The 19,601-nt window shown below is 40.8% G+C and overlaps 3 protein-coding genes across 5 annotated transcripts; 2 read left to right on the forward strand and 1 right to left on the reverse strand.

Annotated features, from left to right (window-relative positions):
- Positions 1-1,842: 1,842 nt before the first annotated feature.
- Positions 1,843-10,567, reverse strand: LOC108237547 (kelch domain-containing protein 1). Of its 3 annotated transcripts, none has more exons than XM_037977909.1 (14): positions 10,551-10,567; positions 7,805-7,929; positions 6,313-6,383; positions 6,011-6,128; positions 5,774-5,886; positions 4,597-4,684; positions 4,257-4,340; positions 4,093-4,173; positions 3,952-4,010; positions 3,752-3,861; positions 3,585-3,657; positions 3,425-3,509; positions 2,171-2,223; positions 1,843-2,020 (listed from the first exon to the last, which is right to left on the reverse strand). In XM_037977909.1, exons 2-14 carry the CDS (start codon positions 7,922-7,924, stop codon positions 1,876-1,878), a joined length of 1,200 nt encoding a protein of 399 aa, XP_037833837.1. In that variant the 5' UTR covers positions 7,925-7,929; positions 10,551-10,567; the 3' UTR covers positions 1,843-1,875. The 3 variants fall into 3 exon arrangements, with proteins under 3 accessions (XP_037833837.1, XP_017274540.1, XP_017274549.1); XM_017419051.3 differs by lacking the exon at positions 10,551-10,567 and adding an exon at positions 8,175-8,313 and having other exon boundaries at positions 7,805-7,927; XM_017419060.3 differs by lacking the exon at positions 10,551-10,567 and adding an exon at positions 8,171-8,307.
- Positions 9,933-14,494, forward strand: pole2 (polymerase (DNA directed), epsilon 2). The gene is made up of 19 exons (XM_017413006.3): positions 9,933-10,051; positions 10,535-10,635; positions 10,735-10,810; positions 10,891-10,968; positions 11,114-11,207; positions 11,304-11,378; positions 11,479-11,562; positions 11,640-11,696; positions 11,786-11,834; positions 11,950-12,022; positions 12,144-12,316; positions 12,405-12,494; positions 13,104-13,158; positions 13,260-13,319; positions 13,410-13,487; positions 13,604-13,712; positions 13,881-14,057; positions 14,189-14,256; positions 14,343-14,494. Exons 1-19 carry the CDS (start codon positions 9,981-9,983, stop codon positions 14,359-14,361), a joined length of 1,587 nt encoding a protein of 528 aa, XP_017268495.1. The 5' UTR covers positions 9,933-9,980; the 3' UTR covers positions 14,362-14,494.
- A 632-nt stretch (positions 14,495-15,126) lies between these two features.
- klhdc2 (kelch domain containing 2) lies at positions 15,127-19,595 on the forward strand. Its single transcript, XM_017415959.3, has 14 exons — positions 15,127-15,250; positions 15,786-16,077; positions 16,169-16,248; positions 16,344-16,461; positions 16,560-16,672; positions 16,845-16,929; positions 17,155-17,238; positions 17,365-17,445; positions 17,903-17,961; positions 18,596-18,705; positions 18,795-18,867; positions 18,954-19,041; positions 19,131-19,183; positions 19,261-19,595. The coding sequence occupies exons 2-14, from the start codon at positions 15,811-15,813 to the stop codon at positions 19,382-19,384; spliced, it is 1,335 nt and encodes a 444-aa protein (XP_017271448.1). The 5' UTR covers positions 15,127-15,250; positions 15,786-15,810; the 3' UTR covers positions 19,385-19,595.
- The last annotated feature ends 6 nt before the right edge of the window (positions 19,596-19,601 follow it).

Consider the following 19,601-nt stretch of genomic DNA (forward strand, 5'->3'; position numbering starts at 1 on the left):
GGAGGCAGAACTCTGAAACGGGAGTTTGGGGTACGATGGGGTCCGCCACAAGCAGAGGGAAGAGGGTCGCGCCCGAGTGCGTCGGCGAGGTAAGAGGTACCAAACCGGGAGCCGCCGAGCAGGACGGAGGTCCGTTCCGGCGGCTGAGGGTCCACGGCGCGCTGCGTAACGCGCGGAGCCGCGCGCAGCCAGACAGCGAGGGGCGCGACTCGGACGTCTCAGAGGACGACGAGGCTCGAGGGCTGGAATGTGATCCGAAAACCGCCCCAAAGAGGACTTTCATCGGGTCCAAAACGTACGGGCTGTGCCACTTTGGTCAGGAGGAGGAGGAGGAGGAGGAGGAGGAGGAGGAGGCCGGGCCGCGCGTCGCGCACCGTGCGTCAAAGGACGGAAACAAGACGCAACACACACCTGAGGGCTTCATTCAGCACAATGTAAGGGCTTTTATCTCTTTATTTACTCATCGAACTGCCTGGTGATTCATCTTGTTATGCAAGTTCCAGAAACTCAAACACAAGATGGTTTTAAACTGAGAAGAGAAACTAACATCCTTTGCATTTCTGCCCCCCCACCAGTCTCAGTCCTCCTCACAGACGCTTTTGGCAAGAGGGACCTTGTTAGAAAACGGGCCCACATCAGAGAAACAGCCGTAAGTGGACAGCTCCCATGAATGATTCATTTCTTTACTCCGTGGAGTAAAAAAAAAGAGGCTTGGCCAGATCAAATTCACCTTAAAGGGATTGAAGTGTTGTCAGTGAGCAGATCGGATCTGTCGGATGATTCCTCGCCTTTAATCCACACGTTCGTCCCCTTTCCACAGGACTTCTGACAGCTGCCACAGCTCTCCTGTCACCACGCCAGTCATCCTGTACGATGGGTCAGAGGAGGAGCTGATGGACACGATTGAAAGAGAGTTCAGCTGACAGCTCAGCTCGGAATGCCGCAGCAGACCGATACACGGGTTTTGAACACGAGAAGCCGGGATCTGCGCTGCTGCATCTGCAGCCCAACAGGACCCCGAACAGATGCCAGGAGGTTCTGCTTGTGCTTGAGCAGTGAGTGTTAACTGACAGAAGGCCTCCTCGGTTTGTTATCTGGGACATCAGGGTGTCACGTCATCCCATTATTCCTGCCGCGCTCCCTCAGAGTGCACTTACTTGTCACCCATTACTTATATTGTTTCAGCTCGCCTTTTAATAAGTAAAGAGGCCCCAGAGTTTTCTGTCTGATCTAACTCGGGTTGTTTTGGAGCACCGGTCGCTTCGTCTCGAGCTGGATTTTAATTTGTCACACGTGGCAGGAGTTTCCGAAGGCGAGGGAAGTAAGCGTTTAGTCAAGGCTTTCCTCCAGTTCCTGCACTTTGCCGCCGAACGGAGGAGGAATGTGGCACTTGGAATCAGACTAACACAGCTGCATTTCTGTTGACACAAGCCAGCCAGATTTAAACACACACACACGCAAAAAAAAGGCTGCTGCCACTCAGTGGCTGAGCTCAGGAGTTGTGCTCTTATTGCATTTGTCCAAAAAGAAGCAGCTTTTTATATGGGTTTTAAATTAAAAGTTCTCAGAACAAAACGGTTGTGTGTGTGTGTAATGTGTGTGTTTACAGCCGTATGACCTGATAATCAGCATCACAAAGCTTTTTCTGATAGCTTATTTAATCGTATCACTCATTATACGGATACTCTGTTACAGTTCTGGTAGGCAGACTTTACAAAAAGAAAAATGTATATTTGTAAAACAATAAAATAAAAACGCCATAAAATATTCCGCTCAGTGTATTTTACAAATTAAAATGGCTAAACCCTGGTTAGAAAAGTAAAATATGGCACTCTTTTTTTGGGGAGGGGAGGGGGGAGTCGTTTCAGATCTTATTTAACTGGTATTTTGCTTCTTTGAAGGCCTGTAGAAGGATATCCTCCTCTGGAGTGCCTTGAGAAGTTTGGGAGGTAGAAGAGGAAGCTGGTTTCTGAGCTTCTCCGAGTTTCTCACATTCTTTGCAACGTAATCCTCACAAATCCTGTCAACAGCAAAAAAAAACATCTGTTATTTCACTTTTTCACTTGTTTGTTTAATATCGTGTGCTGTGCAACGTCACTTACATTATTGTCCTGTCAGTTTTTGAAATGCAATTCTGACAAAACATGAACAGTTTTGTTTTTTTTTTTACCTAAACAGAGGGTACGGCTGCGTCTGGAAAACAAGTGCTTCATTGCAGTGGCCCTGAAAAACACAGTCAAAGAGTCACTCTGAGATCTGCTTTGTGTTTTCAGTGTCAAGACTAAACCTTCATTAAACAGCTGCTACTTTCACAACTACATATATATTCAGTTAAATCATCATCTATAAACCATAGTGCAAAAGAACAGCCTGTAACCTTTTTTACTTGAGTAATAAACATTCGTTTGAAAGCATCTAATAAGGAAACGGGCCTTTTTCTAAAATAAAATCTGACTTTAGCATATCGACAGAATAGTAATGATTGAGCAGAAATGTTTGCAAGCTCAATTCTTGCGTAAAAATGAACTGCTTGTTATGTTACTATAAGAATTGCTGTTTTAAATGTCTTTTGAATGGGTTAAATTCATGTTCTGTTTTTCTTCTACCTACCAAATCTTCAGAGTAACAAGGAGCCCCTCAGGGGTCAGGGTAGAAATGTTTTTGGGTTGTTTTTTTTCAGGTTCACTAACTTTTAAACAAGCCATGAAACCACAGTAAAATTATAAACATCCCCTCCTGTCAGCTGCAGAAAAGTAGTGAGGATAGCAAATTTACAAAATTATACAAAGGTGCACGTTTCCAATGTAGCTTATGGAACGACATTAAAATGAGATAATTTTACTGAATATTACTGAATTTACTGAATATTTCAGTCTGATTTTGCAATTTATGGACGGTCCCTAAACCCTCGTCTCACTTTCTTTGCTGCGTTTCCGTCTGTTTTCTCGTCTATTCTTAAAGTAAAAACAAGCACAACACCTGTTGTATGAACGATTTATTCAACTGAGGGAGCAAACTGTAAATCTATGCGCACCGTTTCCTAAACCGAGGGAAGGAATTCTTTTAATCATAAATTTTACTGTTACTCATGACCTCTGGAGGGCGCCACAGAGCTCCGTATGATGCTTTTTTCTTTGAAGGGATGAAGTGAACTAAACTAGATCAGCTTTAGATTAAACTAAACAAACAATCAGACTTTGGTTGAAAGAGAGGAGATCATATTTTTATCTGAAAATCCTGAAACTTGGAACTAAAAACCTGGGTTAGAGCTACAAATTACTGCCAAGTCCCACAAGTTTTATAGACATATTCACAAATTAAGTCCTTTTTTTTTCCTGAGGACATCTGTAATTATAGGAGTTAGGTGTGTTTGTGTGTAATGACCCACCAACTTCATGCCCTACAGCATCTACGTGATACTTACGGTGTCGACGAGGAGGATGTAGTCACAACTTCCACCAAACACGATCACATCCGAGTCTTTGCTCGCACACGCTGTATGCCACAACCTTAGACGCAGCAAACATTACAGATTAAAGTGTTGCTCACAACTTAAAGCAGCATTTAGCAGGTTAAGTGACTACCTCGGCTTATGCTTAAAGGGATGCTCGAACTCTCTCCACGTCTTTGTTTCAACGTCAAACAACCAGCCATCACCTAATGGGAGAAAAATATAAAAAGACTATAATTAAAAGGACATAAAGTAAGCAGCAAAGGTGTTAAATATGAAGAGGAGGGTATGTGTCCTTACTCATCGGTTTACAGTTCACACTGAGGCCCCCAAACAGGAACATGGTGGTGTCGGACACGGCCGTGAGCGTGTGCCAAGATCTGCCCACCGGAACGTCGGACAGGGGATTTCTGCAAAGCAAAATTAGAATATTACTAATGACGACTAGAGGAACTCTTTGTGCAGTTTGGTTAATGCACGTGTGCTGTACTGGCCCGCACATTTCAGACCACGTCCAAGAGTCCAGATCCAGACAGTGGACGTCGCTCGTCCTGGTTTCCTGCACATAAAAGAGAGAGAGCAGTCGTTGGCAGCGCCCGTCAACCGGCACATTAACGCACGCTGCACGTCGGGCCTCTCACCATCACTCTGCCGCCGCATACGTATCCCTTGCTTCCGAGGGTAGCGCCGGCGTGTGCCGCCCTGGGAGCAGGAGGATGACCCTGCAAGTCAAAAAAAAAAACCCACACACTCTAAGCTCAATATAAAAGCATGACTTCTTCCGATTTCTTAATAATGTCCTTACATGAGTTTGTGGTTCAGTCCAGCTGGATTGAACGGGGTCAAATATATGAACTTCATTGTTCCAGCCCCAAAACACATCTTCCACCTGAAAACAGAAACATTACTTAACAGAGATGGAAAACATTCTTTGTTATTAATGGAGAAAACTGTCCATCTAATGTGACTGCTTCGTAGACTATTCATTGGTGTCAATCCTCGTCGTATAGTAGTTTTTAAAACGTCTGAAAATGAATGAAACAGGACTCTGAGTTGTGTCACCTTTGCCTCAGTGCCTGAAGCTGGATGGATGAGCCAAATTTACGATGACAGATTTGGCTTCAGTCAAAAGAAAAGAAAGTTACCCATGATGTTTCATCGAGGATGAAGCTTCTGTTCCTGCTGTTTAAATCACTCAGGACTTTGTGGCCATACCCTCCAAAGTAGATCAGCCTGGGGAGCAGAAAACAACACTTACAGTAGTCAAATTATTAATGAAATAATCCTAAACGGCTTTATTTTCATTTCACTGCATGTTTAGGCAGAAAAGAGACGACAAAGAATGGATTTAAAAACTTAACATAAAAAGCGAGTACCTTTTGAATTTGCAAAATTGTACGTAATGATGAAATATAAAGAATAAAACCCTCATCTGGTCCTTATCAGATCTTAAAATTAGGTGAAAGCTTCAGATGAACAAAAACCCAGGACAGCTTCCTCCTCATCCCCACCTTAGTCTCATCCATCCAAAGGATGCTGTTCCCGGAGCCTTGAATATGATAGGCAGGCGATCGTGTAATCACCTGCGTCTGTGTGTTCGCTGGTCTGTCTGTTAGCAAAATAGCTCCAAAACCACTGAAGAGATTTTTACCAAAGCTCTCAGAAAGTAAGCGACTTAGTGAACAACTTTTTGGATAGCCGCCCCATCTGAGTCCGTTTCTTTAAAAGAGTGATTATTATTATTATTATTATTATTTGTTCACTCAGAAGAGAGAACAGTCTTTATTTCCTCTCTAGCAGCTCTTTCCAGCAGGTCGTACTCATCCAGCCTCTTTACAATTGTCCTGTTTGAACATTTAACCTGCTCACGGAGGCCTGTAGAGTCTTAGGTGCAGCTTTTTTTACTACTTTTTTCTCTGAGCACTGCGTGAACTCGTTGAACCTCGGGTTTGAGCTAACTGGGTCGTCCACTTTTTTGAACTGGCAACTGTGAAAATGAGGGACTCCAAACTGCCTTTTAGCTATTTCCTAATTAATGGGCAGAAACAACCCTCCTTTTAAGATAATGGCTTTCTCTACTATTTAAATCCTGTGGAAGCTTTTAAAGTACACTTTAGTTTGACAACACATGATACAGTATGCATGTGCTGATGTCCGTCTGTGGTGGTTTTTATAAATAAACCACAAACACGGGCTTAATGAACACATGAATTGTTACCAAATCTGAACCCAACTCTTGATAAGAAATTAGGAAGCAGTAATGCTTAAAATGACAGAACAAAGAAACGTTAAATGACACATTTATCTTTCCGTATGACTTACTTTCCATTATAAACCCAGCAGGACAGTTTGTCTCGAGGTGAAGGAGCAGAGCCAAACTCTTGCACGATTTTCTTCCACGTAAATTTACCATCTGTCAGGTCGACACTGTAAATCTGCTCAAAGTCAAACACAGTTATCCTTTTACGTTCACAGGACACAGTTCGAACCCAGCGGTGACCCTGAGTGGAAGCAACCATTATTTTCAGTATTAGAAATACAAAAGAGCAGGATCCCCACCTGATTGGTCTGCCCGTTGTCGTCGCAGCCCCCAAATATGTACAGGTTTCCATCCAGCGAGCAGCCGCAGCTCCCAGACATGGAGGACGGGACCTGACCTGTCATGTGGAACACCTCCCTTCACATACGGGGCAAAAAAAGAAGACATGTGGATGAACAACATTCACAATATGTTTCAGTAACACACGTGACAGCAGACAGCTCACAAGGAAGCACCTAATTCACGACTGTGCAAACTTAGAATGACTGAAAACAAAGTGAAACTGACGAAACAAACTCCTTTTGAGGTGATCTGTTCTTACCATACTCCTCCTTTTAAGTCATAGACCCAGATTTCATCACTGGGAAGGAAAACCTCCTCATCACCAACCGACTGCAAAAACAAAAACCTGCTTATTGCAACGAATAAAGTCCATCTTAAGTCATTATACCACTGATATCAAACTAATTAAAAATCTGTTCGATATAATTTCATTTTACAGCCCTGGAACCTGTAAGTGTTCATTATGAGTCGATGTACTGAAAAACTAGCTTTGACTTCTTTATGGTATATCTTTTACTGAAAAGTACCATTTTTTAACTATACTGTATTATTCTTTCCATAAAATTTGAAACACACACATAATAATAATAATAATAATAATAATAATAATAATAATAATAATAATAATGAGCATGCTCATGCAGTAAACTTTAGTTTAGCTATTTTATATAAAGAGTTTATTTGAATCCGTAATGAAATTTGTTGGTTGTTTTTTATGAATATTACATAAATAATTTGGTATAATTTGGTTTCATGATATTGCCAAACTAACTGCACAACTTGGTTTATCTGTCTCTTTTTCCTTCACATTTTATTAAAATAATCTGTTTAATGCAGATAACATTAATGCCAGGTTTAAGTAAGGTTTATTAAGTCCTTTAGCAGCTGACAACAATATAGTAACATGTTTGTTCTTTCTAAAAGAAACATTAAAGCCAAAAAAAGACAAAAAGAATCTTAAATGACCCCACGTGAAAAATGATGCCAAAGCGTTTGATTTATGTTGATGTTGTTGTGGTGAAACTGGAACATTAATTACATATTAAGGTATTTTATTGTGGCTGAAATATTTTGGTCAGATTTATTTCTTTAGACCTTAAAAGTGTTGAATGTAAAAGGAGGGAACTTAAGTAAACCCATCCTAAAAACATCAAGCTAGCCAAGCTTGGCTTTTAGGAAAAATATTGTTAAAATGGAAGATTTACACCAAATGATATTCAATGGATAAATGCTCATTTAAGTACTGATTTAAGCTGTGATATTAAAAGCCATTCTGGTATAAATTGGGAAACCAATTTAAACTTTCATAATTAGGTAGAATTGTCCTTTTGTATATGATAAATCTAATATGATAATGAACCTACCTGCATCATTTTCCTGTCTTTTCTTATTGTTATGTAAAATAATATAGTTTTTATGTATCATTATAATGATTAGTATGCATATTTTTGCTGTTTGCAATGCACTTTTTTCAGTTTTTTTTTTTTTTGTCCTGTCTTTGTAGAAGTGAAGATAAGTTATAATAATAATAAAAATATTAATAAAGGCTTTAACATGTATGTATGCAGTGAAGTAAAATGTACAATACTGCCCCCAGGATGTTAAATATGAACAGAAGTGTCTCAGTGCAAGCCTCTACATGACTAAAATGCAGTACTGGAGTACATGTGCATGTTTCCCCTGTGAAGCTGTCCTCCCTCGGCACGTTTGGAGCCATTTTGGGTCGGTTTTATGTCCGGTTTCCTCCTCACCATGTAGCCTCCCCACACATACAGCAGCTCCTCCAGCACCACGGCCGTGTGTCCGCTCCTCTCCCGGGCCACCAGCTCCGAGCAGCGCCGCTCTGCTGCGGGCTCCACGCAGGAAGACATGGCCTCTTAAAGAAAGAAACACACACACACACACACACACACACACACACACACACACACACACACACAGACACGGCTGTCCTCATTTCAAGCAGCTGAGAGCGCTGACGTTCACAGACAGAGCGAACGTCCTGGTTGGACGTTTCAGACATCATGTCTGATGTGAAATATGACAGCAAAAAACAAACAAACCACGCGACACTGTAAGGCTGCGCACAATTAAATGAATAAAATTACCAGACATACTCACTGACTACAGCACACTTTCTGCCGGAGTGTTTCTACTTCTCATGCTGTCAAATTCAAAGCATTTTGCTCCCAACTAGCCAAAAAAAAAACAAAACCCACAGAAGTTCATCGGGGGTACCATCAGCTGTGTAAACACTACTACAAAATAAAATACCACTTCCGGTGCTGCTCCTATGACATGGCATTCCCCTTTGAAATCCGTAAAACACGTTTCCAATTACAATTTGCTGCACTTTTTCTAACAAACTAAAACAGAATTATGCATTTAAAATGTAAAATTAATATATATTTTAAACAAACTTACTCTCACAATTTTTTTTTAGTAGAAAGAAGAAGGGGGCTGCTGGGTTCTGAGCAGTTTTTGTACTTTTTGTTAACGCGTGCCTTGTGTTTCTTGCAGGGAGGACATGCTTATGACTGCAGCTTAAACACCAGCTCAGACAAGTGTTAGAAACAGGTGCCAGTTTTTGGTCAGGGGCCTCTCTGGCTCCTTATCTGTGGCGATAAGATGTCTTACCTCCCTTTAAACCTGCTGTACTTCCACAACCGTTTATCAAACACTTTCGATCATTCGTTGAGAGGCTTCAGTTTTTACTTAAAATGAGGGTGCTGCAAAACTCAGCAAGTCAGTTTGCTAAAATATGCTAAAATTATTTGTGACGGACAACCCAGCAGAAGCAATTTGAACATTTGAAAATGAATGCGAAAATGCAGACTGACATGTTTGTTTGTTTCATAATTACCTTTTATTTTCATTTCTGTCCCATGTATTTCAAAATGAATGTAAACACATGCTTTAAAAACAACAACTCTTCCATGAAAAGGCTTCAAATAGTTAAAGTTAATGGAGAAAGAAAAACAGAAGCCAGTCAAAGTATTGATCCTCGACTTATCTTTCTTGGTAAATTCAGGAGGACAGTTTGTCTTGAGGTGAAGGAGCAAAAACAGTTTTCTGTTCGATATTATTTTTCCTCAGGAATATTTACATCGTGTTTCGTCAATACTAGATCTTTATAAAGTCAAACACATGTTAGACCTTTAGATAAACTTCTTTTTAGCCTAAATTTCGACCCTTAGAAGTGCACACCTCGTGTCTTTTTGGTCTTGATGAGAAACATCTGTAGAAGTGTCTATAATGATTTCTATAAGAAGAACAAAGATTTAATTCTTAGATTTCAGAGAGCATTGCTTATTTTTTCTCTATCTGCAGCAGTTTCTAAATGTGTTCACTGAATGCAGCAACGTTGAGCCTTCAGCTGCTGATCAATATTGTTGCACTCCAGCCCTGAAATCACACAGGCTTCAGCAGGAATAAAGAAAGAAAAAAACTCACTGCAACTATAATTATCGTTAAAAAATTTAAATCTCAAAATACATTCTGAAATGTGTCCCTGTGTTTGTCAATAAAAGGACAAAATACAGGATGCCATTGTTTTTTTTATTATGTTATTATTATTTTGACTATAAGAAGGTGTATTAGACTAGATTAGACTTAGTCTAAACTACTTTAATGTTGTTATTATCATATAATACAACTAGTTTAAATGTTTTACTTATATATAATGACTGAGCAATCCCCATTTGAACCTGGTGTTGAGAAACAAATCAGTAAATAATAGCTGATGTGAGTAAATTTAAATAAATTGTAGTTAGTCATGTTAGTTTTTAAAAGACTAAGAAATAAATGCATAGGCTTTTGCCTTTAACACAGAGCTTTTATTTTGAAAGGGTCGTGGTAGCGGAAGTGATGAAACACATGCGGAAGTTGGTCTTTAGCGCCAAAGCTTGAGCTGGGAAGGAAACAGTCATGGACGTTGCTCGCAAAATAAAGACAAAAGTGACTTCTGGCTTCAAAATGAGGGGGCTCATGCTTCGACCGTATGTGTTTTTTGTTTTGTTTTGTGTTTAGCACAATTTCGTTGTTGTAGTCTTCATTGTCTTTGTTTTGCTGAATAGTCAGTCGTTATTATGAAGCTTTCTGTGGCAACAAAAATATTTTCAGGCTGGAACAGTCTGTTTCACTTTATTATTGCACAAAACGGACAATGACTTAACACGAGTTAAAGCTTTCTGAGGTTTTATATGGGCTTTTGGGACCATTTTTGTGTCTTCTCGCATTTTCCTTTATGTTTTATGTGTAAGATTGTTTCAGCTCAATGAAGTGATTAAATAACTCAATTATTTTTATCACAATTATTTTAACACTTTGGCCTAAATGAAGTATGTAAACATTGCATTTTAAACATGATATATATATATATGTGTACGTGTGTGTGTTTTTTCAGATCTTTCATTCTTACTAGGTCATACTAAAAACAATACTTCTTGTTTTGTGTGTGTGTGTGTGTGTGTGTGCTGTAGTGAAGCCAATAAGTACCTTGTAGAAGCGCTGGAGTCGGTCGATCACTCTGAACTTGACGATATTATCGAAAAGGTCCTCGACGCAGTGGAAAAGCAGCCACGTGAGTCTACGTGTTTATTGCAGGGTCCGCTCAATGCAACTCTTCGTGCGTTTCCCGGGGTGTTTTCAGCTTATAAACATGGTGTGTTTTCATAACAAGTGTCTTCCAGTATGATCGAGCTGTCTGTGGTGGAAAGTGCTGTGCAGGACTGCACTCAGTCCTGTGATGAAACCATGTAAGTGGAGCTGCAGATTTTGGAGACAAAGGCTTTTTATATTTTGGTGAATTGAACCGTTTGCCTGAACTCTCTTCCAGAGACAATGTCTTCAACATCATCGGAGCCTTTGACGTGCCCAGATACATTTACAGCGTGGAGAGGAAGAAATTTGTACCGTGAGCAAACTGGCTATGTGTTGCTTTTGCTTCTTCTTTTTTCTTTCTTCTTTTTTTGTGGCATCAATGACTAGAATTAATTTAAAATGGATTGCTGTTACCTTGTTGGGGTTTGCTCATTAAACTTTTAACTGTGTCTGTGCAGCATCAACATGACCAGCCATCCGGCCCCCAGACTGTGCGGTTCGGCCAAAGACAAGGCTGAACTCTTCAGGGAACGCTACACAATCTTACAGCAGGTTGGTAACATCTGTTCAACGGCCGGGGTTTGTTCACTCGCGTTCCCGTTACGTGTCACTTGCTTGTGGAGTTCACGTGGGCGTATTTCTGTGCAGCGTACGCATCGCCATGAGCTCTTCACCCCACCAGCAATAGGAGCTGCTGTCGAGGAAGGTCAAAACAAATTTCAGGTATAAAATCCGAAACCAGCTGCAGTGACTCATAAATTAGTTTTGTCTACCTTAAAAATATCACAATAGAAATTGTTAACAATTAATTTATTCTTCCTAGCTGAGGACAATTGAAGCGTTGCTCGGAAGCACAGCTAAACTCGGAGAGGTGATTGTGCTCGGAATGATCACACAACAGAAAGAGGTAAGGCGGCGAATAACCTGAGAACTTTCTATCTGCATTTTTTTTTTCTTAAACATTTCTCTGGATGTGTTTTCAAGGGTAAATTTTACCTGGAGGACCCGAGTGGAACAGTACAACTGGATATGTCCAAAGCGATATCCTTTGAATGCTCTCGGAAGTTTGTGTATTTATGCAGCGTTCCGTGGCTTTTTTAACACGTTCCATCCCTTAGCTTCCTTCGCACCAGTTTCATAACGGTCTGTACACGGAGTCCTGCTTCGTACTGGCAGAAGGTAAGATTATAGAGCAAATATTAAAGGCACAATCAAATAAAACGAAAGCCCAAATAGCCCTGAACGTGCACTTTGTATGTAGTGCTGAAGAAGCGTTTTGCCCTCCGTCCTGTAGGTTGGTATGAGGACTCTGTGTTCCACGTCAACGGCTTTGGGTTTCCACCGACAGAGCCTTCATCCGCTACAAGGTCAGTGTGTTGGAGGAGTCAGATGTCAGTCTTCCTCTTCGTTTATACCAACTTGCATGGACTAAAGCTGCATTTTAGAAGCCTTACATCAGTGAAGTTCATTTACTTGCATCAATTCCAGGGCCTACTATGGCAACATCAACTTCTTTGGTGGTCCGTCCTCCACTTCAGTCAAAGCTTCCTCTAAGCTGAAGCAGCTGGAGGAGGAAAATGAAGACGCCATGTTTGTGATGGTCTCTGACGTCTGGCTGGACAGCGTGGAAGTGATGGACAAGCTGAACGTCATGTTCTCAGGTCTGATATTGTAGCTTTTTGCAGGTGAAGAATACGCACTCTGAAGAGGCTGATCACATTGGGGGTTATTTTGTTTGTTTTTGGACAGGATACGCTGCCATGCCTCCCACCTGTTTCATTCTGTGTGGAAACTTCTCCTCTGCCCCTTATGGGAAAACCCAAATTAAGTCACTCAAAGGTGAGCCTGTTAGGTCCGAAGCACCTGAAATGTCTAATAAAAGGTAGGCGTTGTGTGATTTGATCGAGCTTGTATGCAGACTCACAGTTTATTCTGCTTTTTAATATTTTTACCAAGTACCTGAATGCTTCTGTATCCACCAACCAAATTATGGAGAACAAAACAGGAACACAGTTAGTTGAGTCCAAATTCCAAGGAAAACTGTCCCTAATACTCATCATTTCCTAAGTTTGGCATCACATTGCTTTTAAGTGTTTAAATTTTATGGGGCAGAAATTGCTCTTGTGCAACTTCACATTTTAAAGTAATAACTTGTGTACGGATATGGATGCATAAAGTAAAAAATAATAACATTAAATAAATCTTAAGTTTGGTTTTTGTTCTTGGAAGTAAACTACTAATCTAACAACAGGAAACCAAATCCACTAAACCCGATGAGGGAAGTCACATCATGAGACTTTTCACACTTTAAGATGCTGAACTAAATTTTATAGGATGCAAAAAAATCTTAATTTTTTACTTATTCAGTTTAAACGTTCTGATTATCTTAAAGAAGCAGTCTCATTCAGCTTTTAATCATTTTATAAACTTGTTTTCTTGTTTCGTTAGAATCGTTGAAGGCCCTTGCTGATGTTATTTGCACATATCCCAGCATTCACAGCAGGTAGGACCCTCCATGTTTCCCACTCTTTTCTACACAGAGTGGTTTGTGTCTGTTCCAGCTTCAGTGTGTTTGAGTTAAACGTGTTTGTCCCAAACCTGCAGTAGTCGCTTCGTGTTTGTTCCTGGCCCCGAGGACCCTGGTCCAAGCACCATACTGCCAAGGTGAGCGTCTGGTTTTTTGGTGTCATTGGTGGTCATTATGTTGGTGCTTTGAAGTAATAAAGTCAAACATTTCTCTCCCTCCCTCCCCAGACCTCCGTTGGCAGATCACATCACAGAGGAGTTCAGACAGAGGGTGCCGTTCTCTGTGTTCACAACCAACCCATGCAGGTCAAATATTTGACTTGAATATGTTATGTACATTATGCATAATCAAGCTGTCTGGGCAGTGTTGAGATGTTTGGCTGAAACTACAGTAAAACTGATGTTTACTGTGATCTGGTCAGGATTCAGTACTGCAGCCAAGAGATGGTCATCATCAGAGAAGATCTCGTCAACAAGATGTGCAGGAACTGTGTCCGTTTGCCCAACAGTAACCTTGACATCCCCAATCACGTAAGTTTTATTTCATCTAACCCAGCACAAACCAGAGTTGCTTCAAACACTCAGTAATGTTAGTTGCGTTGTCAGAAGTTTTATTTGCCCGTTTCATGTTAGACAAGGTTTTTCGTTTCCTGTAAGTGTTTTAAAAATGATTTTTTTTTTTTTTCCTCCTCTGGCCAGTTTGTAAAGACCATCTTGTCCCAGGGTCATTTGACTCCCCTGCCTCTGTATGTCAGTCCTGTGTTCTGGGCCTATGATTATTCCCTGCGTGTCTATCCGGTGCCAGATGTCATTATTTTTGCAGACAAGTATGATCCCTTCAGCATCACCAACACCGAGTGCCTCTGTTTCAACCCGGTACGAAGTTTCAGCAAACTCAAAATTATCCCTTGAGAGATTATTACTGTTGTTTTTTTCATCTAGTCTTTAACTAGTATCATCAGTATGGACTTTAGTTGTTTGTCACTTAGATTTTTTTGTCATTTCAGGGCTCGTTCCCCAGGAGTGGCTTCACATTTAAGGTATACTATCCATCCAGCAGGACCGTTGAGGACAGGTGGGATGCGTTTTTAAATTTAACTTTTAATTAGGTTCTATCATTCGTGTTCACAAGTTCTAATTGTATTTTTTTTCTTTCCACAGCAAACTTCAAGGGCTCTAAAGAAAGTGATGGACTTGGAAAGAGTAGCAACCATTTTGATTTTTGATCATCTTTGTACAAAACTGTTAAATCTATCTAGTAATCAAGCTGTCTGTGTTTGTTTTGTCATTAATAAAGCTTTATTCTTTGTAAAGGACACTCTTGCTTTTTTACATATACATAAGAGTCAGGTGTATTTGGAGAAAAAATGCTTTATAGATGGCATAGGTGCAGAAAACTAAATGCCCAAAATATGTATTTAAATGTGAATGTGTCTAATCGACACTTTAAATCATTGTTTATTTAAATGAAATAAATAGGAATAGTTTTATGTAAACAGTTAACTAGGGAAATTTATTCTAATTGGCTTATTTATATATTTTATTTTTAAAACAAAGGTAAAAATGAACTTGTTTGACTTGTTTTCAAGTACATACATGTTTTATTTTATTTTTCCTACATGGTAAAATAAAGTAGCAAACATGCTTAAGAACTAATAACAAAACGGATTACATTTATTTAAACTAAAAAAAAGCTATATGCTGATTCGACCTACATGACATTTATTTTGAAAGTGCCGCACTAGTAAATGACGGCTTTTATTTTGAAAAAACTAAGCAAAATAACTTTGTCCCGTATTTTTCAGCGTTGCGAAACTAAAATGGAGCTCACGTAGAAGAGATAAAAAGATAAAAAGACAAAGAACTAAAAAACAAATAGTAATTAAAACTAACTAATATACATGTAGCTTAGCTTGCTCGCGGAAGTGAAAATCGAATTGTTTGTGCGTATGGACGGTCGGTTTCCGGTTTGAATTGTTTACTTCCGGTTACGCTTCCATGGCGCTTGTAATGACCTCATAAATACAGGATTGCTTTTCAAATTGCAAGGAAATTATACACCTGAAAGGGTAGGGGTTTTGACTTATAGAAACGCATTTGACTCACGTTCGTTTGAAGTTTGTACATTTTGTTTTCGACGCGGAAAAATATGTTTTTATCTCGGTGTTTCCATCTAATAGTGGGAGTGTTTGATAACCTACAAGCTAACGAGCATCAATGACAGACGGCTGCGGTTTGCTTCATAGCTCGGCTAACAAGACTTGGCGTTTTTATTGTCATTTTAATCAAATATTCGTGACTTTAACTTGCATGTAGGCCAAGTTTGACTGAACAACCTGCCTTAAAGTGAGCATTAACTGTGCTGCTGCTAATTAACACGGCTGATCTGCGTCAGATTTAGTAAACTAAAACTAAATAAAAGTCTGACCTATGTTAAAGGAAAACCGTGCATCTCGTATCCGATCAGAAAAAGCTTTTGTGCTTTATGTCTAGTTAAAAAAAAAAGAGCTGGTGTCATCCCATGATGTTTGTAAATATAAGGATTTCTATTCCAAACCGGTTGGGCGATCAAATCAGCACAAACTTTTCTGATTTACCTTTCAGCCTCACCTGTTTCCTGTTTCCTGTCATGGCTGAGAGAGAGGCAGAGATGGAGGAAGACGCGGGAGATCTGCCAGCCAGGGAGGACGACAACGACTCGGACAGAGATGAGGAAGACCGATTGTTTGCTTGGATGGTAAACGATGATATGGATGAGGATGAGGAAGATGATGAGGTGGAGGACGAGCAGCCGGTGGACACGGAGGTGTCAATCGAGCTGGACACCCCAGCTGAGCGCAGTGGACATATCGCTGTGGTGGACAGAAACACCATGTATGTGTGGGGCGGGTACAAGGTGAGACCTAAAGTAGTATTTTGTTACATAGATGTATATATAAACCATATTTCTGTTTTGAAATTAACACTACAATCGTTTTCTATGCAAGAATGCTCAAAACCACGGATTCTTTGACTTGTATCTGCCGAGAAATGAGATCTGGACCTACAACATGGAGTCTGAAGTGTGGTGAGAAAATAAATTTGCAAACCCGTAACACTCCCCTCATGTAGCACGCGTTTTGTGTCGTCATCTTACACGAGTAACGTTGCAAATCCTCACAGGACGAAGCACGCGTCTGAAGGCAACCTGCAGACGTCGATGTCAGGCAGCTGCGGCGTGTGCGTCGACGGAGTCCTCTACCTGTTTGGCGGCCACCACGCCAGGGGAAACACAAACAGGGTGCGTGTTTTTGTGCTGCGTTGGCTCTGCCATCATCAGATGCTTATGTCGTATTTGGTTCATGAGATGTAGAGCCGTGTCGTTGCTGCTCGTTGCAGATCTACCGCCTGCCTCTGAGGGCTCACAAGCTCAAGTGGGAGGAGATGAGGGATCTTAAAGGACTTCCTCCATCGAGCAAAGACAAGCTAGGATGCTGGGTTCACAAGAACAGGTGAAGTTTAATACGCAGCGCCTTTTAAATTATATTAAATAATGCATTCAACCACAACCTAGGGATAGGCTTTCCAGAGCTTGGATTATTCACACACAACTATAAATATTTAAGATGGAGATGGATTTGTAAGAAGCTTTAAATGAGTTTATGTTGTCTTGCATGTTTTCAGGCTGATTTTCTTCGGGGGCTATGGCTACGCTCCTCAGGGATCTCATCGAGGGACTTTTCAGTACGATGAATCATCTTCTCTTCTGGTCTGTGCACAATAAAGTTCCTGTCAAACAATAAACAGAACAATTTCGTTTTTAAGTTTGAAAGTCTGTTTAATCCTAGCAGGAAATGATGAAAGTATGAGCGTCTGCATTTTGCCTGTTTTTTGTATTTATGTAAAACCAGACAGTTGTTGTAAGAAAGAAGTTGCTGCTGAATATTATTGTGTTCTTTTTATTGTTTTTGTTGTTTGTTTGCTTCCGGTGCAGTGGGACAGCCCAGGACGAGGCTGGAACAACCACATCCACGTCCTGGATCTGGAGAGCTCGACGTGGAGTCAGCCCATCACTCAGGTTACAACACAGAAATCAGACGTAGTCTTTCATATCATACGCATATCAACAAACCGTTGATGTTTTAGGAATGGTAAAAAGGCCAAAGAATGAAGAGTAACGGACAGTGTTTTCTGTGTGGCGCAGGGCAACACGCCGTCACCCAGAGCAGCTCACGCCTGCGCCACGGTCGGAAACAGAGGCTACGTGTTCGGTGGAAGATTCAAGGTAAGCAGAGGCCAAAACAGGCCGGTTTGACCTCTTGTAAATTATTTCCACAAAGTGACCACCCACTTTAAGGAAGCATATTAATATATATAGTGAAAAAAAATTAACGTTCTTTGAAGAAATACATGACAGGGTTATAGCAGTTTGGGTTAAAGTTTACAAATAAGATTATGTTATTTGTTAGCACTTAGAGCATGTGTTGGGAATGACCCTCAGCTACTACATCAATGTTTTGCTCAGTAGCTGTAAAATTTAGAGTTATAACCATTTTTGTAAAGACTTGGGCTACTTAGCTTAGAGTTTCATTAAAATCCCACTAAAGGTTCATGAGATATTTTGCTAACAGACAGAATTGATGTCAGTAGTTAACACAGATCCTGCATTAGTTTGCACTTGGAGTACGTGTACACTTTATTCTTTTGTCCACCAACCTTAAAATGTTTAATTTGGTCCACAGGATTACAGACTGAATGACCTGTACTACATTGACCTGGACACGTGGGAGTGGCATGAAATGTAAGCATTAATCATTATATGAAAAAAACAACAACTCAAGTCTGTTCTTCAGAACCATTTGTCACCCAGATTGAAAACGTTCTCTTTAAATATACAGATATTTGTTTAGCAAAAAAAAGAGTGACACTGTGTGAAATCTGTGCGTTTTAAAAAGAAACATTGGTGTCTGCAGTCAGAATGGAGCCGTCAAGGGATGTGGATAATGTTGTGTCCTGTCTCTTCTCCACATTATGTTATGATCAATAATCTGGAGTCTGAGCAGCGGATAATGTGAAAGATAAATATAACATTCAATTAACCATAAAGTCTTTGATACAGAAAAACCAAAAGAATCAGCTGGCCAGGTCTTTTTTTAGATTATTGTGTGGGGAAAGAAACCGTCTGCTACTAAAGCTTCAAAGTGAGAAATGTAAATATGACAATTTATGACTTTATGTATTTTTTAACCTTTTAACTTTGTAGCAAAACCTCCTTTAGAGCATTTAATGCACAATTAAAATTCATCTCATTCTGTTTAATAATTGAAATGTCAGCCAGGTCTGTTAACTGTCTTGCTATCGTCCTTTTAAAGAACATTTTTGTGTTTCATTTTTTTAAAATAATTTGTTGATATTATCGATGTGTCCTGGTGCAGGAGCGTTCCTCAGCAGGGTCCCGTGGGCCGGTCCTGGCACTCCTTTACGCCCGTGTCTTCAGACCAGATCTTCCTGTTCGGCGGTTTCACCACAGAGAGAGAAACGCTGAGTGAGTTTGAACCTTCGACCTCAGGAGGCGGGTGACGGCGTTTAAAGCGTTGCCCGCAGTTTCACAGACGCTCTCGTCTCGTTTCCTAGGCGACGGTTGGCTGTACTGCGTCAGCAAGAACGAGTGGAGGCCTTTCAAACACAGCCACGCGGAGAGCCCCAGGTACCCGTCTCATCCTGCTGTAAATGTTGGGCGGGCGGCTCAGGCTTTCAGCTCCACATGGAAAACGTTTGTGTTTGTGTCTCCAGGCTGTGGCACACAGCTTGCTCCGGCCCCGACGGAGAGGTGTTTGTGTTTGGAGGGTGTGCCAACAACCTTTTGTCTCATCAGCGAGCTGTAAGCTGCCCACTGAATCCTCATTTACAGTGCTTCTTAAAAATTATGCTTTATTTTATTTTTTTCTCCCCCTTCTTCTTCTTTTACAGGCTCACAGCAATGAGTTGCTGGTTTTTAACGTCCAGCCTAAATCATTAGTTCGGTGAGTGACGCAAACAACTAACCACGTGGCCAGTTTTGTGACGGTTCAGTACATGTGTGTCCCGTTTCACTCCTTAGGTTCTGTATGGAGACCATTCTGCAGCACAGGGAGCGTCTGTCTTGTTACTGGGACTGCTTACCCAAACACCTCCTGCACAGCCTCAAACAGAGAATGTCCCACGTCAACACGCTGGGGTCTTAGAGCAGCGGGAGGAGGAGGCCAGAGGGGTAGAACGGGGGGATTACAGAACGATCCGTTTGTATGGAAGCATATTTGTGTCACAGCAGGCCGCCCTCCTGGAGCGTTAGTTCGATGTGTGTGTGTGTGTGTGTGTGTGGGGACACTTGAAAAGTCTGAGCAATAGTTGACAGCTTTGTATCTGTAATCCCGACGGCGTGTTGCCCCCCCCCCCCCCCCC

The sequence above is a fragment of the Kryptolebias marmoratus genome, linkage group LG10 (assembly GCF_001649575.2).
Source record: "Kryptolebias marmoratus isolate JLee-2015 linkage group LG10, ASM164957v2, whole genome shotgun sequence".
Taxonomy (NCBI): domain Eukaryota; kingdom Metazoa; phylum Chordata; class Actinopteri; order Cyprinodontiformes; family Rivulidae; genus Kryptolebias; species Kryptolebias marmoratus.